Source organism: Colossoma macropomum, unplaced genomic scaffold (genome assembly GCF_904425465.1).
Source record: "Colossoma macropomum unplaced genomic scaffold, Colossoma_macropomum, whole genome shotgun sequence".
Lineage (NCBI taxonomy): Eukaryota > Metazoa > Chordata > Actinopteri > Characiformes > Serrasalmidae > Colossoma > Colossoma macropomum.
The window spans coordinates 12,569,537-12,597,324 of NW_023494795.1; the positions used below are offsets into that span (position 1 = coordinate 12,569,537).

At 39.8% G+C, this 27,788-nt stretch overlaps 1 protein-coding gene across 1 annotated transcript; it reads left to right on the top strand.

Moving 5' to 3' along the window:
- The first annotated feature begins 22,294 nt into the window (after nt 1-22,294).
- On the top strand, nt 22,295-27,190 carry srd5a3 (steroid 5 alpha-reductase 3). Its single transcript, XM_036581487.1, has 5 exons — nt 22,295-22,512; nt 23,507-23,658; nt 23,777-23,968; nt 25,076-25,216; nt 25,418-27,190. Exons 1-5 carry the CDS (start codon nt 22,310-22,312, stop codon nt 25,675-25,677), a joined length of 948 nt encoding a protein of 315 aa, XP_036437380.1. The 5' UTR covers nt 22,295-22,309; the 3' UTR covers nt 25,678-27,190.
- Nucleotides 27,191-27,788: the final 598 nt, after the last annotated feature.

Here is a 27,788-nt window from a genome sequence, read left to right on the forward strand (position 1 = left end):
TTTTTTTTTCATATTAAAGAGGTGGGACACAATTTAAAATGAAATCTCCTTGTAATTGTTAATATTACCTGCTTTTATGATTAATTTTTTTGTTTAAATCAGTGATCCAAAGCCTCTAACTCTGAAAAATGTCAAGAATCCTCAAGGGGTTTAGAGATCAAATGGAAAGGGGTTTGCTAGGGGTTATTCTATCCTAACAGTACTCTACCACCCCAAGAGTGCCCATATTGTTCTTTATCAAGGACAGCGGTGGTACACATACTTGGTATGGTGCACTCTGCAAGCAGGCCCTTTCCTACTGAGATGTGTGTGCGTGTGGTAATGGCCTGGGTGTTGGAGTGTGAGCTTGCTACCTCCACATGTTTCCTGTCCTGGGCACTTCTACTGGGAGCCATAGCACCTGCACCTCCTCCCTTGCTCAACAGAAGAGAGAGGGGGGGGTGAGAGCACTTCCTATTGCTCCGCTTAGGTCCCAGCGGCAAGCATGGAAAAGCTCCCAACAGGAACATTTTTCTTTTCTATCTGTTGTTTTCTCCCTTTGTTGTGCTATGCACACCGCGCAGCACTCATGGCCTCTCCTGAATTTAGACTTAAACAAAGAGAGCCATGTTGACAGGTTGGCATGCTGGGAGAATAGCATGACGGATAGTATGACAAAGGAGAAGCAGGCGCAAAACAGAGGATCGAAGAGGAGGGAGGGTGAGAGAGATGTAGCGGAAAATAAAAAAAAAGAATGAGAAAACACATATAAACCAATAAAGGGGATAAAGAGTGACACAGCATTGCCACAGGAGGCCCTGCAGAATGTATAAATGGTTTTTGAAACAAGCTGGGGAAATAATTCTTCGCTTGTGATTGAAGTGAAATAGTTCCTATTGAAAAAAGTATCAAACATTTCCAAATATAAAACGGAGCCAACGATGGAAAATGTGTTAAAGTGTTTAGCTTGAGCTGCTCATATCAGGAATCTTTTAATGCCTTTCACAGTCATTCCAACACATAAGTGTTGTAGGCGTTAATGATAGCAGCACATCCATTTAATCACTGCCGTTTCTGTCTGGGTTTAATGTCCAGACGGTCCAGGCCAAGGTGTGCCAGTTCCTGTTCTGTCATCAGCAAAGGGCACTGGAAAAGAAAACACAGTAAGAGCTATGGAAATGCTCACTTAGAGCCAGCCACCACAATGGGGTGAGAGACCCCTGTGACTAATACTCACACGCACACACACATACACACACATACAGGCATACCGTGACTACTAGACCTCAGGCCTTCAGTTCAGGCCATAATTGTCAAAACTCAGTCAATAAACAAGAAAAAATCCTCCTATATGATCAGTTCAATTAGTGCCTCTATGGGATTCCTAGTACTATGATGGCTCTAAGTTTCACAGTGACTCTTTCAATAAAAAGCCTTGACAAGATCTGCTTTTGTTTACTATCTCTAAAAATGGATACCAATCCTGGTTAGACTACCAACCATATTGACAGACAGTGGCATATCTAGGCCTTCCAGAAGGTCTACAGCAGTCTTTCTTAAACTATGGGGAGCAACCTAATTTGTGTCAGTGTAAATTGTGAGGTGACTTTAACTGGCAGAAAAAAATCTAGGTCAGGTTTTGAAAATGTATACAGGCATATTAACGCAGTCAGAAAATTCTGGACTGTAAAACTGTAAAATTCTAACCAAATTCAGTTGGATTTTCTGTGTTGCAGAATAAATTCATCAGTCAAAGCTAATGATTTATGGTTACTCATGTTGTTTGTTCATTTTTCATGCTTAGAGCTCTTAACTGAAGCAGCTGTCATTACTGCCCAAGAAATAAGAAGTAGAAAGAAGTGCTGATGGCAGCCATATATCTTTAATTACTTATCCTTTCAAGCTTGCATTCAAAATAAAGTCTTATCATAATTTTTTTAATCCATGTATGCCACAATTATTGGAACACATTGAAATCCTTAAGAGTGAAACGTAACTGAAGTATATTCCCATTCATTAAAGTTATGACTTTCTGATTCACTGGGGAATATATATGAGATGAAACACAGGACAAATTACCTCAGTCATCCATCACTATGAGAAAGACCAGATAATATAGCCATGATGTGAGACAAAAGGTTGCTGAGCTGCACAAATCGGGAAATGACTACAAAAAAAAAACCAAACAGTTGAAAATGCCTTTTTCCACTATCAGGTCAAGAAGTTTATAACAACTTGAGATATTAAGAATCTGCTGGGAAAAGGATGCATGCCTATACTGACCCCACTCACAGTGAGGATGGTTCAAGTGGACAAAGAATCTCCAAGGATCACAGATGAGGAATTGGAGACATTGGCTAGTTCTTGGGGCCACATTGTCTCCCAAACTACAACCAAACACCACCTCCAAAAACCACAAGTTGTCTGGGGGGGTTGCCAAAAGAAAGCCTCTGATGTCAAGGACCAACAAAGTCAAGCATCTGCAGTTTGCCAAACATTACGGGAACTTAATATAAAGGTTTTTGGCAACAAACACCAGAGGTGAGTTTGCTGTAGACACAAAGATAGCCATGCAGCAAAGTACCTCATCCCCACTGTGAAGTATGGTGGTGAATCTGTGATGTTGTGGGGCTGCTTTTCTTCCAAATGCCCTAGACAATTTATTCAGACACAGGATATCACAGTCTCCATCAAAACCTGTCAGCCAGGAAGCTTAAATTGGGCCATAGTTTGGATCTTCCAGTAGGACAATGATCCCAAGCATGCCTCAAAATCAACATAAAAATGGCTCACTGACCACAGAATAGAGGTTTTACCATAGCCACCCCATCCCCTGACCTAAACCCCATAGAAAACCTGTGGGATGAGCTGAAGAGGAGAGACCACAGTGTGGACCTCAGCATCTGAGGGATCTGGAGAGGTTCTGTATGGAGGAATGGTCTCAGATCTTTTGCCATGTGTTCTCCAGTCTCATTAAGCATCACAGGAGAGAGCTGTTATCTTTGCAAAGGGAGGCTGCACAAAGTATTAAATGAAGGGGTGCCAACAATTGTGGCACACGCAGGTTTGAGAAAAATATTTATTTCCTGTTAGGATTTTGTTTTTTTTTTCAATCATTGTTCTTCACATAAAGATTAGATTTCAATATTTTGAATGAAAGATAAAAATGGATAAGCAACAAAGAATGTTTCTTACAGCATGTTTTGCTCATATTTACCTGGGGTGCCAATATTTGTGGAGGGCACTGTTATTGAATATATAATGATATCCAACAAGGACCAAAGTAGAAAATATTCCTATATTATTCCTACAGTAATATACAGTGTATATGATAGCATATGGTAATATATAGTAATACAGTAATACATATTCTATGAAGAAAATCATTACTGAGTAGCGGGTCACCCATGTTCTCATGGTTATAATGAGGAATCCCTACACTGATCAACAAGCCACAGTCATGACAGAAAATGGACAAACAGATTGACATTGCGGAAAATCTGGAAGACCTAAAGGCCCTTATGAAGAAAGTTAAAGAACTGAGTGAATAGAAGGGACTTCAGCTGAATATAAAGAAGACTGAGGCTTTGACAACAAGAAAACTGCTAACTGCATCACTGATGGAGAAGATGGAGAAACGATGGACAGCTTTGCCTACGCAGATCAATTATTAACAACAAAGGATCCAGCACTAAAGAAATATGACACAGATTGGCACTTCAGAACAAGGACGAAGAAACTTGAACAGATGCAACAATTTGCCTCTACAAACAAAGATCAGAATTGTCTAAGGTTCTTCATGGAAAAGCTGGACATTAAACAATCAAGACAGGAAAAATATTGATGCCTTTGAACTTTGGCGAAGATTTGTGAGAGAACGTAGGAGGGCACAGAAAACAAACAAATCAAGCCTCGCCTCCCACTCAAAGCCCAGATAACCAAACTGAAGCTCTCTTATTTTTATATGCTGACATATTCTAAAAAGAACCAATTCACTGGAGAAGGCCATTGTGCTCAGAACAGTTGAAGGTAAAAGAGGAAGAGGATGACCAGCAACAAGATGGATGGATACAATCACAGGAATCAATGAACCAGCCATTCAGTAGCCCAAAGACACAAACAGAAAACAGGATATTCTGGAGAAACACTATAAATATGATTACCAGGAGTCGGAATTGACTTGATTGACTTTTACCCTGTTCTTCAATGGTCACGAACCTCACAGGACCACCACAGAGCAGGTATTAGTTGGGTGGTGGTGATGGTGTGTTAGTGCGTGTTGTGCTGGTGCAAGTGAATCAGACACAGCAGTGTTGCTGGAGTTCTTAAACACTGTCCACTCACTGTCCACTCTATTAGGCACTCCTGCTTTGTTGGTCCACCTTGACTGTAACGTCAGAGACAGTAGCTGATCTGCTGCTGCACAGTTTCTGTTGGTCATCCTCTGGTTCTTCTTCAGTGGTCACAGGATGCTGCCCACAGGATGCTGTTGGCTGGATATTTTGGTTGTTGGACTATTCTCAGTCCAGCAGTGACAGTTGTTTGTTTAAAAACTCCAGCAGCACTGCTGTGTCTGATCCTCTCATACCAGCGCAACACACACTAACACACCACCACCACATCAGTGTCACTGCAATGCTGAGAATGATCGACCACGCAAGTAGTACCTACTCTGTGGTGGTCCTGTGAGGGTCCAGACCACTGAAGAACAAGGTAAAAGGGGGCTAACAAAGTATACAGAGAAACAGATGGACTACAGTCTGTAATTGTAGAACTACAAAGTGCATCTATATGGTAAGTGGAACTGATAAAATGGACAATGAGCGTAGAACCAAAGAGGTGGCTTTAATATTGTGGCTTATTGGTGTGTAGACACACATACACATGCTCACACACATATACACATATGTCACATAAAGACATTTCAGAATACAGACTCTAAACAGTGGTCATCCAGCTAAAAGCTGAAACACTTTTGAGTGCTTTTCTTTGTTTACGAGCACAATTTAGCGTGACAGTCCAAGCTTTTACAAGCCAAAGACTGACTTCCAGCATGTATAAACAACACTACTTCTTCTGTACACTCCTGTCATGCATTAGCTACCACATGTACCGCTTACCTCCCGACAAGCTCCAGTGAAGTTTTAGAAATGTTATTGCCACAGTACTTAACTTAATGATGGAGGCGCAATACAACATGCGAGAGTTTGCATGTATTCTGAACCATAAGAACATTAACAATGTCCACTCCAATTAGCATGAATTCTTACAGATGTGGAGAACCATAAACACAGATCTGAAACCCTGCCGCTAGGATAAACTGCCCACCCTGGACAAGAGCCCCCTGCACAAACAGCGCCGTGCTCAGTGTACCCAAAGGAGACGTGTATGGGCTCAAAACGTGAAGGCGAGAGCTCACAGTATGTATATGTACGGAAGTAAGCGTTTTCATAATGGATGGGTTTCGAACGTGTTGCTGAGAAGATCAACAGTTCTAGGCAAGGCTCCATTTTGCTTTCCCTTCATGTTTTCATTCCATCATAAAGATCCTTTAGGCTTCTCAGCATTCCTCCATAAACAAGCACACAGGGGGGCTTGCACATAGCTCAGCATGAAACATCTGAGCGCCGATCAAAGTTAAATCTCTTTTGCGTTTTCAGTTTGATAAACTGCATTTTGGGAATTTGGCTAATGGTAGCAGCATGTGTGAGCTGAACTGTATCACACGGCTGAGAAAACAGAGGCAAGGGTGGCCTGCGTGTTGCTGGGAGAAGGAAAAGAGAGAAAGAGAGAGAGAAAGAGAGCGAGAGAGAGAGAGAGAGTGAAGAGGTGCAAAGCTTCAGTAGTTCAATAGCTGCAGGGTTAAGTGTAATACAATACAAACGTGTTACTTTCTCCTGTGATGACGGAGTGTAAATCACTACAGCTTACATTTTTGTAATCACAGTACACTTGTGTTACTCGTGCCCCTGATAGAATAATATTAATTACGACACAATGCATTTAAAACATGTTCGCAAATCAAGTACTTTCAAGTGCTACACAGTTTGAATGCAAGTAATGTGTTCACCCTGGAAAATGAAGCAGTATATGCTGTTTGTACCAGCATGATGTACTAAATCTGTTTAAAAAAAGCAGTGTGGATTATTACACACTGTTTGCACTCCGCGACTGCAGGCTGATTACAGCCTGTTCACCATTCTGCCATCAGGCAGGAGATTCCGCAGCATCCAAGCTAGAACAACCCGGCTAATGAACAGTTTCTACCCACAGGCTGTCAGGCTTCTGAACAAGCTGTGATGCTGTGGGTTCTTCCCCAATTACCATCTCACACGGTCACTTTGTTAGTATTACTTATTATATCATATCTCTGCTACGGACAATAACACCGTCACTTTAAAATGTATATTTCTTTTTCCTCAGATTTCCTTTTGTTAATATATTTGTACATAGCAAAGAGTTCTTCTACATAGGCCCCTTCTGTCTCTATATTTTGTGTATATTTTGTGTATATTTAATATTTCAGGTTTAGTATTTTCTTTTGTATCTTTACTTTGTTTTGTCTGCACTGGTTTTAGTATGTATATAATGCTGCCCTGCTGTAGAGTGATAACCTGTGACTCACCACAAGCATTTCAATGCATGAATGTCCTGATATTTTGTGCAAATGACAAATAAACTTGAAACTTGAAACTCACCATACATAGTGAGAGTCTGCTGCAGTTTGATATTTTGAATGAGAATTAAGTCAAATTCTGCTGGATTAGTTTTAACTTTGGAGGTGCCGCAATTTGAGTGATAACTAATAAGGGCCGTGACTTTAATCCAGTGCAAATCTGTAATGCCTGTAGTTTATAAATCTACTAATTAATAATTCCGGAGCAAATGACCTTTTATAATTCGTCGAACTTGGAACTCCCTCAGTAATAGAAGTCCTGTTCGAATCAACGTCGAAAATGGGCAATAGAAAATGGTGCCTGCATTTTTTTCAGTTTTTTTGTGTTTTTATACAACCTGAAGACAAGGCTAACAGGTGAAATGGAGCTTGATTTTACCCAGTTCCTTAATCCTCAGGTTCATGACCAGACTACTGAAGTGCACAACATTTTTAATGATGGCTGAATTAAGAAACATGGAATATATTGAAAGTACCTTTCGCAAAGCAATACACGTTTTGTCTTGTTGGGCAGCATTTGGTAAGAATGAACCCACTTTACTAGCCTGATGCTAGTATATATGCCATTTAGCAACACAAAGTGTTGTTATTGTTCAGTTCCCAGCATGCACTGCAACATCGTGTGCGTTCTGAACCCCCTTCCCCCAACAATCTATGATCCAGCGGTTACATGAAAAGAAAACATGCCTGGTGTCTAGTTCAAGCAAATAGTCAGTTTTAAAAAAGTACCTAAACAATTTATTTTTATTTAGAACGCCTATTTTGATGTTGCAGTTTTGATATGTTGTGAGTAAACAATGGCCTGTTCGGGTCATGGCAGTAAAAATGAAGTAAAAACACAGCTGGCCCACGGATTTGCAGAGATTATTTAATATGGCCCTATTAGTGGTTGAGTTTGACACCTCTGCTTTACCCTGTATGAATCAGCCAGTCAAATCATGATCAAATTACATCCCCAGACCTCCTCTGGTAAAACTAATCCAGCTCAAACAGGGCTTTAAATTCGTCAAACTCCAAGCTCATTCAGCAGTTCTAGTCCAGTTTGAGTCAACACATCACAGCATTGTAAGTAATGCAATGGTCACAGATGATGGCACTGTTGTTTTTTGGTGGCAAGGAGACAAGGCTCACTTGGAGCCTTGTCCCTCAAAATGGAGATCAGCTTGGCACAGTTCCTTTATTCTTACGTTCACAACAGGATCTGAAACATTTTGGTGATGGGGTAGAAGGAGAATGAGATAAAATATCTGAGCGTAGGCTACCTCTCCGAAAGGCTTTAAAAAGTTAAAAGCCCACTTTACTAACCTAATGCTATTCTATTTGGTATTAACCAGAAGTTCATTGTAATCTGGATAGTTTGTTTGGATCTGTTTGATTATAATCTTAACGTTGATGTGAATGTTTGAGCTATGATGTTTTGATCCAGGCTGTCTGAAGTAATTCTGGGAAATTACGCAGTTACTTCTTCCTGTACGAATGAACTAATCAAAACTCTTAGAAATTACAACAGTCCTGCTCTAGTAAAACTAATCCAATTCAAACAGGACTTTAGATGTTTTTGTCTTTCAACAACTGTATTTTTGTGTGATATTATTTTGCTTGCGTTACACAGCAAAAGATTTCAAAATGACTAAAGGTGAGTAAATAGGCCAGACTTACTTTCCTTCAGAAACAGCTGTGTAAGCTTTACATTTTATGCATGAAGATTTTATTTGGTACCTTTTTTTTTACCTGTTTTTGCTGGATTTTCTAGATTTTCAAGCATTAGCCGTTCATAATGTAAATCAGTTACATAAATCATTTACTGTGACTGGCTGTTTTGTTCTAAATAAATGAGCAGGAATTGTGGGTTTTCCCTTGTACTTTCTAGTTGGTACAGATGTGTTTTAGATTGGTTTTAGAGAGCATGTAATGAGTAATGAGATTACATTTCCAAGAAGTAATAAGTAAAGTAATACCATTACAGCTTGAGAGAAGTAATTAGTAGAGGATTACTTTCTTTTGGAGTAACTAACCCAACACTGGTAGTTGGATGGTGACATGTAGCCATCAAAAGTATGCAGGTATTACAGGTGTATAGCAGAAGAATATTAACACAACAGAAATCCATGTTGCCATGAAATCTTTTTTTATGAATAATATTGTCTAATATCGTAACATTTATTGGCACCCCTGCATTTAGTACTTTATGGAAACCCCCTTTGCCGACACAACAGCATGAAGTCTTCTCCTATAATGCTTGATAAGAGTGGAGAATACAGAGCAAGGAACTTGCAACATCCTCAATGCAGAATGGGTTCTCTCTTTTGGTTCTTCTTTTCAACTCATCCCACAGGTTGTCAACCACAATGGCATTCTTTAATATCTCTTATTTTTTTATTTATTTAATTAATTAATTTCTTTATGAAATTCTTTGTTGTTACTCCTCTTTTCCTATAATTATGGAGCTGACTGTACTTCAGAGAGGTGTTACATCACAAAACCTCCTTCTGAAGAAGTCTATCTATCACTAGGCTGGTGTTAAAGCAGCTGCCCCTTTGTGTTTTGAATCAACAGGTTTTCAGTTCTTTTACAAAAAGACTGAGAAACTCATCACAATGATGGTCTATGGTACTCAACCAGGTAACACAGCTGAGGCAGATAGAAAATAAGTTGTTAAATGCTGCTGAATTCCTTTAAGATTCAGACAAAACCCTGCAGGAAATAGATTTCCGTAGGAGAACTGGTAAGCCCTGCTTTAGGTTATTGATGAGCATCTTATGTGGTATTTTAAATAGTCTCTGTATTTACACAGTAAAAAAGAATGTTTTGGATTTCGAAAAGAATGTTTGCAAATGTCTGAATGACTAATGACTTTTGTTTCTTTCGGGCAGTAAATTTCTGCAAGTAGCCCTTTGCTACATCGTATTATAAAGCCCTCCTGTGCACCATTAGAGCCAATCAAAATACTCTGCTCTCCATACAGACTCACCAGTCAGTGTCCTCAACAAGCACAGAGTTTCCAACAGGCTTTTTCCTAGATTGCTCCGTTTAGCTCACTCATATCATTTTCATTTGTTTTATGTTAATGAGGTTAATTAAGTCACATGACTTAGACTCGATACAGACTCGAGTCACAAATTTGTTGGCCTCATACTCAACTTATAAATGTAAAATCACAAAAGTTTTGAAACTTGACTTTGACTTTATACCAATCAGTTGGATTGGGGCTTTATGACTTGAAAAGACTTGAGACCCTCCGCAAGTCCAAAGCAGTTAGCCCCAGCTGTGATGCTCTAATGCACCAGTTCCCAGGCCTGGTCGTGGAGTAACCTGTGCCCTGCGCATTTTTAGGCTTTCCTGCTATAACATATCCACTTCAACTCAGTAAGGGCTTGTTAATTAACTGATTAGTTGGAGCATGAAAAACACTAACAACAAAATGTGCCAGAAAGGGGGGAGCTCAGGACAGAGTTTGGAACCACTGCTTTGCAGTGCAACCGCACGTCTACCGGAGTCCTTGCAATTACATTCTTGGCTATCTGCTCTGCCATGTGTACGCACTTCAGTGCCCCATTTTTTATCTGCCAGATAGGAAACAAATGTTTATTTATCAAGCTAAATGCTAGCTAGTCACCAGTAGCAAGCTGTTACCAGCTCTGTACAGTGTGACAACAACGAGGCTTTCAAAGCAAGATGTAGTAGCAGGACTGGAGTTGGGCCTGCTTTGAGACCAGGAGTTACCTGATGCAGACCAGCCCACCCCAAACTTTAATTGTACACACACACATACACACACACACACACACACACACACACACACACACACACACACAGCATTGCCTTTGTGTCAAAAAACTAAGTAAGTAACATTTTCATCTTCTTCATTTATTACTTTCTCTTATTTTTTTGCTACTCTGAGAAGCCAAAGTGGCAAGCTACTGATAAAAAGCTTAAATGTGACATAATCATTACTATCTATTGGTAGCTAAGTAAGTCGAGGCAAAGTCACTATAGTAAAAGTTTGTCTACTCTACAGCATTCTGGCAACACAGTTATTTCCAGTTTTAAAAGACCAGAGTCCTATATGTTTGAAAGGGGAGAGATCTACAAAACTGAAATCAAAAGCCATATAAACATTTCAAATACATAGTTGAAATCACTGATAAAATCTGTCAAAAATAGCTTGAACAGTTTGTTGTGTTTGGCTCAAATAACACATAAATACCATGATTTTTCTGCTTGTTTTGGCTAATGCACTTGCACAGATCTCCGCAAAGAAAAGGGGGCTTTTTTCTGCTTGCACCTTAAATAGCAAGCTGATTGGCCTATTTTGTTGAAGTGCAGTACTTTCCTCATAAACAGGCTCCTTGTTGAATGTTAAAGGTTTTCACATTTATATTTTAACCAGTGATCAGTCTCCTCCTTAATAGTGCTCAGATATGTTCTCATCCTCTTTAACAAGTTTTTTATTCTTGTCTTCTCAGTGCCACCTTGTTTTTTTGCAGTTCTTACTGCTGCTGTCTGTCTTCACAGGATTCATGCATGAAATAATGCAAAAACAGTACTGAACTCTGTAGAGCAATGCCTGTTGTGTCAGCCAGTAACAGTTTCAACATCGCACTGAATTTAAAATGCTAATCTTTTAAAGCTGATGTTAGCTTCTTATTCAAATTTCCGTTCCACCTTAAATAGTGCAGCAGTTATATGCTAGTGCCCATTAAGGGAAATGAAAATGCGAAGCTAATTTCTGCTTTATCTTATCTCTGTCCACTGTGGCCACGGGTTTAACCCCTAAATTACTACACATGTACATTTTCATGTAACATGCTCAGTTTGTCTGAGTTTCTTGTGCTTATACATGTGAGTTTATACATTAGCTCAAAGCAACCAGCTCAAAACAACACCTGCCCACCGGGAATTTTCTCAACTCTCCCGGTTACTTACTATGGCATTGTATCATAAGTTGAAGTTCACTGTGTTCTGTCTTTAAAAGTTATTTAAGACAGTTGTTCTAGTCAGATTACAACTATAATGTAGTGCAGTGATTAGATAAATTAAAAAATAAATGTATTTTAGCTCACACCTGAGTATTTTCTTCTTCACCATGTTGTTCAGGTAGATGTCAGCAAACCCACTGAGGGTCCAGGCCTGTATCTCAAGGAATTTTGGGTAAGAGACCACTGCTGAGTCCACATTGGTGTGGTCCCTGCAAAAGGCCACAGTTTACATGGTAAAATAAGCAAAAAAGGATCACAAGTGCTCCAGTTCAGGCAATTTTAGGCAATTTAGGCAACTGCTTTTAGTACTGTTCATACAACAGCAAGCAATCAGAGGAATGTGTGTCTGTGCTACATTTTTTGCATATTATTATGGTTATCCATGCATTATGCATAATTGCTGTCACAGAGCTGCTCAACCACCAGAATCAGGAGATCCTTTGTCCTTGAGCCATTAGGCTCTCCAACTCTTCCCAGTGGGGCCAGAAGAGAAGAGAGAAGAGGGAAGAGGAGAGATGAGGACTGAATCTCTCATGCTAAATTACAGGTTTATTTAATCTATCTGCACATGTGGACACATTACTGTACCCATTGCACTTCTGCACACCTTATCGCACATCTTGCACATCTGGACACTCCACACCTGGACACTTTATTTCAGTACCAATATATGCACATATTTATTCAGTATTGTCATTATAGTTACCTGCACCTCCTTGTACATTCATTATTGCACTGCCTTTCTTATCTCAGGTTATAGATCTTTTTGCATATTTTTGTATATTCCTAGTTGTATATATTTCTGTAGTTAATATTTTGTATATATTCTTCTTTTTATATTGTATCACCCTTATTATTATTACTGTCCTGTGTTTTGTGACTGCTACTGGCTGCTAAATTTCCTTTGGGATTAATAAAGTATCTATCTATCTCTCTATCTATCTATCTTTCATTACCAAAGATTTAAAAGCTTATTTAAAATAATGAGGAAATTTAATATACTGCCATTAGTTTGTTGGTGTTAATTGGTGAAATTGTATTACATTTGGGGAAAAATGCACTGATTAAGACGCAAAGTTTAGGATTTGTTGCTTGCATGACTTATAATAACTGCCACTGCTGGTTATTCCACTGACTTTAACATCATCTTTAATCTGAATTCGACGTAACTTTTAGGCTAACAAAGTTCAGCAGGTACAGCTTGACAAAAAAAAAAAACATTTTATTTTTTTGTATTGTGAAAATAGAAATGCAGTAGAACGCAACAGCTTACTTCTATATAACTCACAGACGTATTAGTCCTGGAGGGGCACTGAAATCCAGAATTTAATGACTTTACTGCTCTCACTCACCCGTTTCACTTGAGAAGTGTTCAATCATTAGCCGTTGAGTTGAATCGGATGTCTTGGAAGAGAGGAAAACACTAAATTTTGCGTCCATTCATCTTTGAATTGGACTAGGCCGAAAGTGTAAAATTCTCTCCCTGCTTTAATTATTTGCCTAGTGTTTTATTGTCTTTAGCACTAGTTATTAAAGAGCTACCTGTTGAGTTATAGCTTAACCTTTTAATACACTAAACATGGGACACTCAATATGCCACAACAGAAATAATAATGTGAGCAATATCACAAAACGTGATTAGGTATCCTCACTTAAAGAGGAATTCCAACATTTTTTCAACATTTCTGTATAATTCAACTGTTGAGATGCAAAAGTCATTTTGGGTGATTTGATGTAAAATTATGCATGAAAGAGAAACTTTTCGGATTTCATTACAATGGGCGTGATAGGAACCAGGGGTTGCAATGTCTACAACACAAATATAGCCATTTTAACTATCCATCTAAATTTTTATATGTAGTGTTGATGATAAAATAGTGTTAAAACCAGGAAAAATAATCTTCTTGGGGGACTATTTTGCCTTACAACACTCCGCATGCACCTCTCTACCGTGTATTTGTTTTAAGAAAGGCCAAAAGCTTATCTCAAAACAATGTCTCAGGCATCAGGAAACGTAAGCTGAATCATTTCATGTAATAACTTTTTGTAAGGTGGCTTAGAGTCACTAAACTCTTCAGGCATTTGGTTCCAAAAACCACTGCTGTAAACAGTTCTGACTTTCTCTAGAATAGGAGCATTTCACGTCAATCCTCTCTGAATGATGTTGTTTACATCTTAATGACTAAATTGTGCAGATATTTTGAAAAATTGGTGGAATTTCCCTTTATAGGTTTTTTGAGCCTGTTGGTCTGTTCTCTATTTTCCTGTTTTGTTTTGGTTATTCAGTTTTATGCATGACATTACATTTGTTCATTTACATACAATACAGCAGAGAGTCTTAAAATAGCCTCCTCACTCAAAGTATGTGAAGGGGCAGGCAGAACAATGGGCTGCATGAATATTAACAAAACAAGTGCAAGGCCTCCATTACTTTGGATAACATTTTAGAACAATACCAAAATGTGTGTAAAATGAACTATATGAATATTTCTTCCTCATCAAATGAAACATAGGTGGCCTACTTTTTGAGGGAATTTCACATCATCTCTTTTTAGCTGGATAACTTAAGCCCAAAGAGAAGACTGTCCAAAATAAATGTTCTTCACCTCAAACAGGACAAAAGAGAGCTCTGCACAACCTTGATTTACAGCAGACCTAAGATTAACATGTAATAAAATTGCTCAGTCCTCTTCACAATCCGGCAAAACAGAGTGAGGCCCGTTCTTCGTTTATCTTGGCTTTAAGATCTCCTTAATATTGCAATGGAATCACTTCAGTTGCTGTTTCTAAACATCCTGGGTCACCAGCAGAAGTGAGAGGTCAGTGTATTACCATATACCAAGCCTGAATCACTGACCGCTGCTAATAATTTACGTACAATACTCGGATTATGCTAAGAGTGGAACGATCAAGTAGCAACCACAAAGATCTTTATTAGAACATGCGATTATCTGATGATTTGAGCACAATCTGGGCACAATCAGGAAGTGGCAGGAGGGGCCAGGAAACAGAGTACACATCCTCGGACAGGAAAGCAGCCTTCTCTAGGAGGCATCCTGGAATAAAAAGCTTCAGACGACCCTTCTGTATCTCTCACATGTGCTCATACCCACACATATATTAGGTAATGGCTCATGAGGGGCATCGCAAAGACCACAACTCAGCAGAATGCAACACACATTATTACTGTTTCCTGTAGTAAATCACGTCCTCTTTAAGATTCACCACACCCAGGGAGGAGGAACCAGGTAAGCAACTAATGAGCTAAAATTTACAGCCCTGTAACAAGAGCCACAGGATGAGATATCAGCTAACCACTACAGTCTGCATTCAATCACCTTGACTGGGTGGGCCTACTACTACTGCTGTAGGTTGAATGAGCAGATTTATGTATATGTTTTGGTTTTTCATGACATCATATTAACAATAAATTCAAAATGGGCTGTTTTTGCAGTTTATTGTCCACATATGGACTGTGTGGACTGGGAAGTGAGCAGTATGTTTTGAAACTTTCAGAATGTTTAGGCTACATAATACATTAATCTCTTTTATTTAAAAGAAAACTTTGGTTTTCTATGACATGGGCCAATAATTCTAGACATTTTTACTAGTTTAATTTAGAAATATGCTTGAGAAAAATCTAAATTATACATATAATAATAATATTTTTTTAATATGGGTATATATATTTCAGAATAGGTTATTTAAAGTAAACAGTATATCTAATTTTCATTTGGGGGCCTAGTCAGCTGCTTACCTTTGTCTAGCGCAAAGACCACCCCATTCACAAACACTAGTCTATACAGTATAAGTATTAAAAGCAGACATCCTCAACAACAGCCATTCATGTGTTTTCATGTCAGTCTGTAATGTTTTTTTTTTTCATGAGATGTGTAAACATTCAGTGATCTAAGTCTAGACTAATGTCTTCAACTCCACCCCCTGAATCCAGTTTCTGGTTCTGGATTTTGCGATCACTGGTAGTTAACTGGGTGACATGGTGGCACAGTGGGTAGCGCTGTTGCCTCACAGCAAGAGGGGCCTGGGTTTGATTTGCATGTTCTTCTCTGTGTTCTCCAGTTTTCTCCCACAGTCCAAAGACATGCAGGTGCAATTATGTGTGTGAATGTATATGTTTGTCTGCCTGCCCTGTGATAGACGGGTGACTTGTCCAGGGTGTATCCTGCCGGATGCTGAGACATTTTACAAGAAACTCTTCTAGTTTTGAAGAAAGGTTTTCTGGTGGCGATGGGAGGAAAGCGGCTAAAGCTGAAGCTTAAAGCAGAGCAAAGTAAATCTGAGTTATTGGATTGAGTTATTACCTTTTCCTGGGGTTGACTGTCCGGTGCGCAGGTGTCTCACAACCTACAGATAGTGAGTATGAGTTTCTGTTTCTGCCACATTTTTCTGCCATTAGCAGTGGGTTTGATGATGTAACAATGTACAGATGAATAGCATCTGAAATTTGTGTATAAGTATAGATGCTTTCACAGACCTGCTCTTACAACGAATGTAACTAGTTGTAAAATAATCTGAAAAATATACATGTTGAAAAGTCCCCAACTTGCTGAATGTATTAAGTGCTGTCAAATCCATTCCAAATACTCGATTTTCCAGAATATCCTACGTTCCTATATCCTATGGCTGGTTCATTGATTCCTCAGATTGTTTCCATCCATCTTGTTGCTCACCATCTTCCTCTTTTAGCTGTTTCAAGCATAACAGACTTTTTCAAGGAACTGACTCTTCTGATAACGTGTCCAAAATAACATAGCATCAGTTTGGTTTTCTGGGCTTCAAGTGAGAGATAAATATTAATTTGGTCAAGCATCCATCTGTTTGTTTTCTTTGCCCTCCAAGAAACTTTTAAAAGTCTTTGCCAACATTAAAGTTCAAAAGCATCAGTATTTTTCCTGTATTGGTTGTTTGTCATCCAGCTCTCACATCCACAAAGATTCACAGAGAGAGCATAGCCTGGACAATTCAGATCTTTTAAGTTACCCTTTATTAATCTCACAACAGGGAAATTCACCTCCGCATTTAACCCATCTGTGCAGTGAAACACCCACATACACACACGCTATGGGGCAGTGAGCACACTTGCCCAGAACAGTGGGCAGCCCTATCCACAGCACCCAGGGAGCAGTTGGGGGTTAAGTGCCTTGCTCAAGGGCACTTCAGTCATGTTGTCGTAACCTTTCCTGTTGTCATAACCGTAGTCTTCTTTATTTTGAGGTCCCATCTTTTCTTAGTTTTTTACCCCTTCCTATTCAAAGGCCTTCAGGTCTTCCTGATTTTCCGCTGTGAGTGTTGTATCATCTGCATATCCAAGATGATTGATGTTTCTTCCACCAATCCTGAATCCTTGAACATCTTCTTCTGGTCCTGCTTCTCTCATTATATGTTCTGCAGATAGGCTGAACTGCTAAATATAAATATAACAGATATTTTGCAACACCTGTAATAAACTTGTTGTTGAGATAATATTGATCATATTTGCATTTTCTAGGTCTGTCAAGAGACTCAGCTGGACCATTTCTGTCCCAAATCACATAGTATCATATAGCAGGAGTCCTGCTGTTCATCTGGGCATCTCTGCTACAGCACCACTCGCTGTCACTGCTGGCCAGCCTGCGTACTAACAGCTCAGGTAAAGACTTGCTCGCGTAACAAATACGGCCTTATTAATAAAGCAGGATGAGATCTGTGCCATAAGGATCCCTTCAAGTAAACTGAAATAAAAGAACACTTTTGGTTTAGCATCCATTACTGTTTTAAGCTGAATGTGTAGGGCATTGATATTTATCCTCAAAGGAGGTTATAGGCAGTCTCTCTCTATTTCTGTGTGCAGGTAAAGTGGAGACTTTGGCCCACAGGATCCCACATGGGGGCTGGTTTGAGCTAGTGTCCTGTCCTCACTACCTGGCTGAACTGCTGATCTACACTGCGCTGGGTGTGTGCTGTGGCTGCTGCTCTGTCACTTGGTGGCTAGTGGTGCTCTATATTTTCTGCAATCAAGTTCTGGCTGCCCAGCTATGCCACGAGTACTACCAAAGCACATTTAAGGCATATCCACGTCAGCGCAAAGCCTTCGTTCCTTTTCTGCTATGATGTTTTTTTTAATACAAATAAATGGACAGTTTATGATTAAATGTGTAGAACAGTAAAATAATGTTGTTCATGTCCGCATTAATTTGTTTTTGGTGACAATGAACGTCAGGTCCTTTCCAGCATTCAGCGGTTCAGTTCACAGACACAGTCGTATGCAAAAGTTTGGGTGTTCATAGTCAAATTACATGTTTTGTTGATTTTCTAAGTGAAAATACATGAACGCATCCTCTACAGAGAACACATTTCTTCACATTTGCTCAGCACAGTTACAGTTTATTTGTGGAATTTAACATAAAAAAACAAAATGTGGCCTGCGCAGAAGTTATGGCACTCCTTACATTTTATGCTTCATTGCTTCCGATATGTTAAACCGAGAAAATAAATAAAAAGTGTGCACCATAATTTGCAGAGTGCCATATTTGTTCTGTGTAGTGGATGTGTTAATTCATTTACACTTAGAAAATAAACAAAAAAAAAGGGCTTTTGTGTAGTTAACAGTACTACGCAAAACTCTTAGACCAGGAGTGTCTTATCTGCAGAGGGCTGGTGTGCCTGCAGGTTTTCATTCCAATGAACCAGTAACACACACATGATCAGTTGTTTCAAGACTGAAATCTATTTAACAGGTGAAATCAGATGTGCTCCAGCCTATTTGGAATGAATACCTGCAGCCTCACCAGCCCTATATGGATAAGATTGGACACCCCTGTCTTAGGCACTTAAGAAAATTATTTAAAATGATTTATTTCGGCACTTAGTGTGCTTTTAAAACACTATAAAACACTACTGCCCAATGACAGCTGGGATAGGCTCCAGCTCCCCCCGTGACCCAGAAGGATAAGTGGTTTAGATGATGTGTGTGTGTGTGTGTGTGTGTGGGTGGTAGTTAACTGCACTGTTAATGTACCATCAGCCTCAGATACTCCGCCCATGTGGAAATGGAGCACCTGCTCTCTTTTACTCTCAAAGCTGACCATAGCTATTGGGATTTTGTCAGTTGCATTCTGACTTGCTATCCTCACCTTTAGGCATATGCACTTCCTTAGGGTTTTCACAATCTCCACCTCCTACATGCTGCACCACAACAGGCTGTGATTGGTCATTTTGCAAGTCAAACAGCCTTGTCCTGACAAGGTGGGTAATTCTTCGCCATGTTATGTAAGCAAAACCTGGAGACTGGATTCAGGGTCTGGATTTGAGGACCTCTTGTCAGCGGACAGTGGTTGCTAATCCTTGCCTTACCTCAGAACATCAAATCCTGCAACATCACCTTCCCAGCTACAGTAAACAGTTTGTAGTGGGCACAATAAAAGTAAATCTGTGAGCACTAGGCTTTACAATGTGAATGTATGGGTTTGTATGGGGAGATATGCCCTGTAGGTCAGTGGTTCTGGATTCCATACAGCAGGCCACAGGTTATACCTCAGATGTTTCAGGTAAAAGACTAGGAAAACTCCATTTTGAAGATGTATCTTGAACGTGGGAGGAACTGCTTTGGGATGGATTTTTGAGGCCAAGCTGTTTTGATTTTTTTTCTGTTAGTTCATGGATGCAGAAGCAAGGCAGAGGCGTAATATTAGTCCTAAAAAGCCAAATATCTTGTAGATTTGGTAACTGCCTTCAAATCATGAAATCACATTGGAGAGAATGGACTATTGACTCAACACAACAATGCCAAAGTTAGCAAGGTAGCTAGCTGGCTATCTCAGTTTCTCTGGCTGAACGGTATTTTCTGGTATTTATTTTGGGCTAAATCATTTAAATCATAATAAATCTTTTTTTTTTTCAATTTTGATCAACAACTGAAGTGTTACACTAACTTGATTTTATTTATTAGCATATTCACTGATCAGCCATAACATTAAAACCACTTCCTTTTTTCTACACTCATTACCTATTTTATTAGCTCTACTTACCATATAGATGCACTATGTAGTTCTACAAATCTGTTTCTCTGTTTAATTCGTTAGACCCCTTTCACTCCCACAGGACCACCAAAGAGCAGGTATTATTTGGGTGGTGGATCAGTCTCAGCACTGCAGTAACACTGATGTGGTGGTGGTGTGTTAGTGTGTGTTGCGCTGGTATGAGTGGATCAGACACAGCAGTGCTGCTGGAGTTTTTAAACTCCACTGTCCACTCACTGGCCACTCTCTTAGATACACCAACGCTTGTTGGTCCACCTTCTAGATTATAGTCAGTAGCTCATCTTTTACTGCACAGTTTCTGTTGGTCATCCTCTGGTCCTTCATCAGCAGTCACAGGATGCTGCCCACAGGGTGATGTTGGCTGGATATTTTTGGTTGTTGGACTATTCTCTGTCCAGCAGTGACACTGAGATGTTTAAAAGCTCCAGCAGCACTGCTGTGTCTGATCCACTCAGACCAGCGCAACACACACTAACACACCACCACCATGTCAGTGTTACTGCAGTGCTGAGAATGATCCACCACCCAAATAGTACCTGCTCTGTGGTAGGAGAGACATTTGTTGTAAATAAATTGTTATTTGCTTGATGATATGCAGTGTTGGTGCCTACTGTCATGAGAAAGTGTATGTCTAGAAATGACCTGCCTGCTATCTTGGCCATTTCAGCAGTGCTGAGCGGTGGTTCTCCATTGCTGCCTGTTTAATAAAAGAGCATTCACTCTAAAGCGCAATGTTTCCCGCACACATCTTCTTCACTGATTCCACAATCTAATAAAATCTAGTTTTAGGCCAGAATGCCCATTTAAGAACACGCTTCTCAGTCATAGAAGAACTATCCATATTTTATAACACAGGAAATACTGTCACTTTAACATTAGTGCATACTTTAGTCACGTTATCACAGGACAACATCTGCAAAGCCACAGATAGATAATGGAAGTGTATTTGGGAGGTGATGATGAAATTCCATTATTCAGTTCTGCTGTGACAGTCCATGTTCCTTTGTGCTGAGAAACACACATCTGCTTCAGAGCGGCAGCACTTGGTCTCAGGGTTCCTGTCTGGGCCATCAGAAGACGAGCCCAAAAAAACACTTTGCGCTCTCTTTGATGTCCGCAGGTCATGCACAGCAGAGGAATTCAGAGAAAAGGAAGAGAGACTTCCCCCTGGGCTACACTCAAAGCAAAACAAGTTACAAGTACTGTATCCTACACAAAGATTTATTTGGAAGTGAAAAAAATCTCACTGGGCAGTACGGCGGCGGGCAGTACGGTGAGAGGCTATACAACAGCACTTTGCCAGATCAATATGATATGCAGCAGGGGTTGCCAAATGCAGTCGTGAAGGGCGGGGTTTGTGATTACCTTCCCCAAACACACCTGATGGACTCAGCACTTAGTAGTATAGTGTCCCGCGGAGCAGGGGAGGTGTGCCCATGCAAAGCAGCCATGCAAAGAGAATCTAGGGAAGCACCGCACTCGCAGTAGGAGAGACATTTACTATAGAAATGTTGCAGCAGTGTTGGTTGCGCTATTCTGTGTTTGGCTGTGGGGTGGTTGGTGTTGGGTTGGGGTCTGCCATGGGGTGAAGTTGTATAGCAAGAGGTGACCTGCCCACCGTTCCTGCCACTTGGGTACTGCTGAGAGATGGCAGTCCTTTGCTGTGTGTCAAATAACGCAGTGATTCTTTTAAAGTACAATGTTTCTGTGCTTTCTTTTTTGCTGATCCTAAGATAAGTATGGGAAAAGGAAAATCACCATGCTGTGCCGGAAACTGGTTCTCCGCAACCAATGATATACACTGAAGTATGGTTTAAATATAGAATGTGGTTCTGGGCAAAGTATACCATATTGAAAGAAGGGCCTGTGAGGAAATGTAAAGTTGTTAAGTCAGCTGGGCAGGAGAGTATCTAAATCAAAATACATATCCAAAAGTTTGTAGACACCTGCTCACCCTACCTTCCTTTTGTAATCAAGGGTATTAGGGAGTTTGTCACCCTCTGCTACAGTAAGACTCTACTTCTCTGGAAGGCTTTATTTAAGCCTAGTCCTAAACTGCAGTGCAAATCAAGAGTCTCTGTTTGGAAATAGTTTGAAATCTACATGTAGGCGTAATCTGGGACTGGGAAACTGACCCACAGTGTACCCTGTGAGAAAAAACAGCATGTACCAGTATAGCTGATCACCAGCCAAACCAGCATATGTTGTCTTTTGGATGCTGGTATTCTGGTATACTGCTGAGTAACCAGCTGAACCAGCACTAGACCAGACTAAACCAGTCTGGAATAGTATGGAATTCATGCATTTTTTTTTTTTTTAGTTAGTTTTGTTTTCTGCAGTATAGTCACCAAGAGGTGCTATCATCCGAGCATTGTCTGCCCCCTAGTGTACACAGTGGTAACTTCTGGACATAATCGTCTCGACATAATCCACTTTGTAAATACGAATAACTTAGTCGGGTGTTTCGAACTTCTTTTTTCTATCAAATATAGTACCGCCATGCACTACCTGTAGAAATATTCAATTAAAATTTCTGGCTATGAACTACATAAGATAACATTCAACGGAACCCGACCTCACAAGTCTTCGTTTTCCAACGGAACTGTTTCAGCAAAGCACCACGTAGTGTTGCTAGGATGCCTGTCGCTCTTCAGGTAGTTGATATCGCGTGGTTGTTATTGGCTTTAGGGTTTTTAACAGCGTTTTTCGTTCATAAACTGCCATTAAAATTTCCAGGTGACGTCGAGCAGGTTTTCCAGGATCTTATTCGGTACGGAAAAACTAAGAGCCAGCTGAAGCAGCGCCGCGCCGTCCTCCGCCTGTTTGACGTCCCCAAAAGGTGCTGACTGACATGCAGTGCTGAGAATGAGCTGCTGAGCATTTATTCACACAGTTCAGTCAGACTTTAGGACATAACGACAGCACATTTATTAGCCAGGAACCTAATGTTCATTTGTTTGTGCTGCTACTGAACACTGAATAACAGAGCTGAAATTTAGAAATTCAGTCGTTGAGATGTAAACAGTCATTCAGAGAGGTTTGATGTGAAATGCTCCTTTCTAAAGAAACCTGCTAACTCTGATGTTACAGCCATTTTATTGGCTATTTATCCAAAATGACCAGTGAACGAACATGAGTTTTCTAATCATTTATATCTCTGCCATGTGTGTATCAAAACAGTGTCCCCAGAATCAGTCTATGTATTTGCAACAATTTTATGTAATAGATGTGTAGGAGGTAGCTTTAAGAGACATTAATCGTTTCAGATGCCTGGTTCCTATAACCATCACTGTGTATATATATATATATATATATATATATATACACACACACACAATTTTCTGCTTGTCCTGGATGTGGTTAATCAGCCAAGACCTTCATGCATGTTTTGTGTGAAGGTTCCACTACATTAAAATTGCATTTTTTTTAATCCTAAAAAAACATACCTTTTGTGAATAGGCCTTAATAATCCAGCCCCACCCCTGATCGGTATCAGCTATCAGCTGACCGTGATGAAAGGTGATCGCTATCGGCCCATCTCTAAATACATGCGCTGTCACCAACAAAAAGAAGTAAAACACAAAAAGGAATTAGTAACTAAATATTAATGACTAAAATGTAAGGAATTTTTTGTCTTCCCAAATATACTTGAAGTAACAGTATTATCATTTGAAAATACTCAGGAAGGTACAAATCCATCAAATGTAACTTGATACTACCCAACTCTAGCATCCTCTTAGGAAAAAAGGATGTTAACCAGTTCCTCTCACCTATTCTTGCTCAGTTTGTTACTCAAAACATCTTCAACACATTTTTCTCTTCACCTCCTGTAGATGGTTCTGGCATTTCTATGCCATATCTGTCCTCTGGAATGGGCTTCTTTTTATCCTCTCCTTCCGTGCTGTAATATTTGGAGAGGTGTTTCCTGAATTCTTGACTGACGTTCTTCGTTTCCTGACTGGACGTCCAGCAGCTGCTTGGACTGGTGTGTCTTTGAAGAGTACACTAGCATGATTGCTGCTCAAGATGTTGACTGTAATACTTAGACCTGTAGAAGATGTAACCACCTTCTCCGTCAGTCACTGTTTTTTTCTATATTTCAGAACTTCAGCTGAGTGTCCTGGTGTTGCAAGCACTTCTGTGGGTTCATTCCCTTAGACGCCTGCTGGAGTGCCTGTTGGTCAGCATTTTCTCTGATGGCAAGATCCATGTAGTTCAGTATGCATTTGGATTGAGTTATTACCTTTTCCTGGGGTTGACTGTCCTGTGCGCAGGTGTCTCACAACCTACAGATAGTGAGTATGAGTTTCTGTTATCTGACACATTTTTCTGCCATTAGCAGTGAGTTTGATGATGTAAAAATGTACAGATGAATATCATCTGAAATTTGTGTATAAGTATAGATGCTTTCACAGATCTGCTCTTACAATGAACGTAACTAGTTGTAAAATAATCTGAAAAATATACATGTTGAAAAGTCCCCAACTTGCTGAATGTATTAAGTGCTGTCAAATCCATTCCGAATACTCAATTTTCCAGAATATTCTATGTTCCTATATCCTATGGCTGGTTCATTGATTCCTCAGATTGTATCCATCCATCTTGTTGCTCACCCTCTTCCTCTTTTACCTGTTTCAAGCATAACAGACTTTTTCAAGGAACTGACTCTTCTGATAACGTGTCCAAAATAACATAGCATCAGTTTGGTTTTCTGGGCTTCAAGTGAGAGATAAATATTAATTTGGTCAAGCATCCATCTGTTTGTTTTCTTTGCCCTCCAAGAAACTTTTAAAAGTCTTTGCCAACATTAAAGTTCAAAAGCATCAATATTTTTCCTGTATTGGTTGTTTGTCATCCAGCTCTCACATCCATAAAGATTCACAGAGAGAGCATAGCCTGGACAATTCAGATCTTTTAAGTTACCCTTTATTAATCTCACAACAGGGAAATTCACCTCCGCATTTAACCCATCTGTGCAGTGAAACACCCACATACACACACGCTATGGGGCAGTGAGCACACTTGCCCAGAACAGTGGGCAGCCCTATCCACAGCACCCAGGGAGCAGTTGGGGGTTAAGTGCCTTGCTCAAGGGCACTTCAGGCATGTTGTCATAACCGTAGTCTTCTTTATTTTGAGGTCCCATCTTTTCTTAGTTTTTTACCCCTTCCTATTCAAAGGCCTTCAGGTCTTCCTGATTTTGTTGTATCATCTGCATATCCAAGATGATTGATGTTTCTTCCACCAATCCTGAATCCTTGAACATCTTCTTCCGGTCCTGCTTCTCTCATTATATGTTCTGCAGATAGGCTGAACTGCTAAATATAAATATAACAGATATTTTGCAACACCTGTAATAAACTTGTTGTTGAGATAATATTGATCATATTTGCATTTTCTAGGTCTGTCAAGAGACTCAGCTGGACCATTTCTGTCCCAAATCACATGGTATCATATAGCAGGAGTCCTGCTGTTCATCTGGGCATCTCTGCTACAGCACCACTCGCTGTCACTGCTGGCCAGCCTGCGTACTAACAGCTCAGGTAAAGACTTGCTCGCGTAGCAAATACGGCCTTATTAATAAAGCAGGATGAGATCTATGCCATAAGGATCCCTTCAAGTAAACTGAAATAAAAGAACCCTTTTGGTTTAGCATCCATTACTGTTTTAAGCTGAATGTGTAGGGCATTGATATTTATCCTCAAAGGAGGTTATAGGCAGTCTCTCTCTATTTCTGTGTGCAGGTAAAGTGGAGACTTTGGCCCACAGGATCCCACATGGGGGCTGGTTTGAGCTAGTGTCCTGTCCTCACTACCTGGCTGAACTGCTGATCTACACTGCGCTGGGTGTGTGCTGTGGCTGCTGCTCTGTCACTTGGTGGCTAGTGGTGCTCTATATTTTCTGCAATCAAGCTCTGGCTGCCCAGCTATGCCACGAGTACTACCAAAGCACATTTAAGGCATATCCACGTCAGCGCAAAGCCTTCGTTCCTTTTCTGCTATGATATGTTTTTTTTAATACAAATAAATGGACAGTTTATGATTAAATGTGTAGAACAGTAAAATAATGTTGTTCATGTCCGCATTAATTTGTTTTTCGTGACAATGAACGTCAAGGGCAGGTCCTTTCCAGCATTCAGCGGTTCAGCAGGGCTGCATGCAGCCCAACCACAGACACAGTCGTATGCAAAAGTTTGGGTGTTCATAGTCAAATTACATGTTTTGTTGATTTTCTAAGTGAAAATACATGAACGCATCCTCTACAGAGAACACATTTCTGCACATTTGCTCAGCACAGTTACAGTTTATTTGTCCAATGAACCAGTAACACACACATGATCAGTTGTTTCAAGACTGAAATCTATTTAACGGGTGAAATCAGGTGTGCTCCAGCCTATTTGGAATGAAAACCTGCAGCCTCACCGGCCCTATATGGATAAGATTGGACACCCCTGTCTTAGGCACTTAAGAAAATTATTTAAAATGATTTATTTCGGCAGTTAGTGTGCTTTTAAAACACTATCACATTAGAATAAATGCAAACAAACATTAATGCAGTAAATATGAAAAGATTTCTTTAAAAATTAGTTGATATCTTTTGAGCTGGTTAGAAGAACTCATGTTTGGCTCCAGATTTCTCCTTTTCTCCACCCCAAGCTATCACTTAAATTTATTTAATTCCACCACCAGCACACCTGATTCAATTTAATGAAACACTGACTGAGCCAAAACAAGTACTGGATAATAATTCAAATAATACTGGGGGAGAGAGGTGTGAAGTTTGGGTGTTCCTAGTCAAATTGCATATTTTAGAGCCACATAAAATCACCACTTATTTTATTAATGCTATTTATATTTGTTTTAATATTAGTGTTTTTCTGAGCAGAGCAAATACATGATTTCTGCCCAATTATCTAATTTTCTCAGGTGGCTAAAACATTTGAGCAGAACTGTACATATCTGGAATACCTATGGGCCCCTGTCAGTAAAACACTTCAGCTCAGCTTTGTCCAGGTTTGCAACCACTATCATCCTATTGCATGTAAATGAAAATAAGTTTTCAATGTCCCTTCGCTTGTCAAATAAAAGGTCCTGAAGCAGAATTTCTGTAACTATAACATACATAAGGGGAGCTGGACATGACAGTGATAACAAGCGATTACAAGAACTGGTCTCCAGAACTGATTGAGCTTTGCCACTGAAACGTCCCTGTGTTGTGCAGATGCTGCATCAGGAAAAGTCTTCACATTAAAAAAGTTTTTAAACTTAATTCTACAGGACTTGACTGTATGTAGGAATATATCTATGCACTGGGTGCATTTCTGCATTACTACAGTGTCAGGTTCCCTTTGGTGTAAGAAAACACAACAAGTCTGTCCAAAACAAGCTGGGTTGTTTGCAAGACATTCTTTTAGCACGGATTAACAGTACTGAGGAAGAATTGTATAATGCTGACTGAAATATCTTGTGCTATTATGATATACTTTGCCATGCAAAAGTATTAAACCCCCTTAAAAGTCATCAGATTCGATTCAGTATTTTTTATTGAAACCAATATTCTCTTAAAGTAAAAGTCAAAATTCACTATTTGTCAGCAGATCTTTAAAAAAAATTAAATACTGAAAAATGCTGCTTGTGTCAGTATCCAACCTCTTCAGACCAGCACTTGGTAGAACCACTTTTTGCTGCTCTGTTTGGGGTAAGTTTCTACCAGGTTTGACACTGTTTGGGAGAGATTTTCGGTCATTCTTCGAGGCAGATTTGTTCCAGTTTCTTCAGGTTGGTTGGATGACACTTGTGCTGTCTGGACTTTGACTTGACCATTATAGAAGATTCACCTTTTTATTGCTTTTTGTTTAAGTTGCTTTGGCCTTCAGATCACTGTCCTGTTAAACGGTGAAGTTTTTCTCAAGCTTTAGTTTTTTTATGATCCAGACACGAAACACATATTAATGTAAAGTGTAAACCGGCTCAATGAACCTGAAACATATAAACTTTTTTCTATCTGACAGAAACAGGCTTTTATATGGAAAGTATGTGAGCCAAGTGTGGTTATACTGCACTAATCAGACATTAAAGCCCCACCAGACTGTTGGTAATTAACACCTCTCCTAAG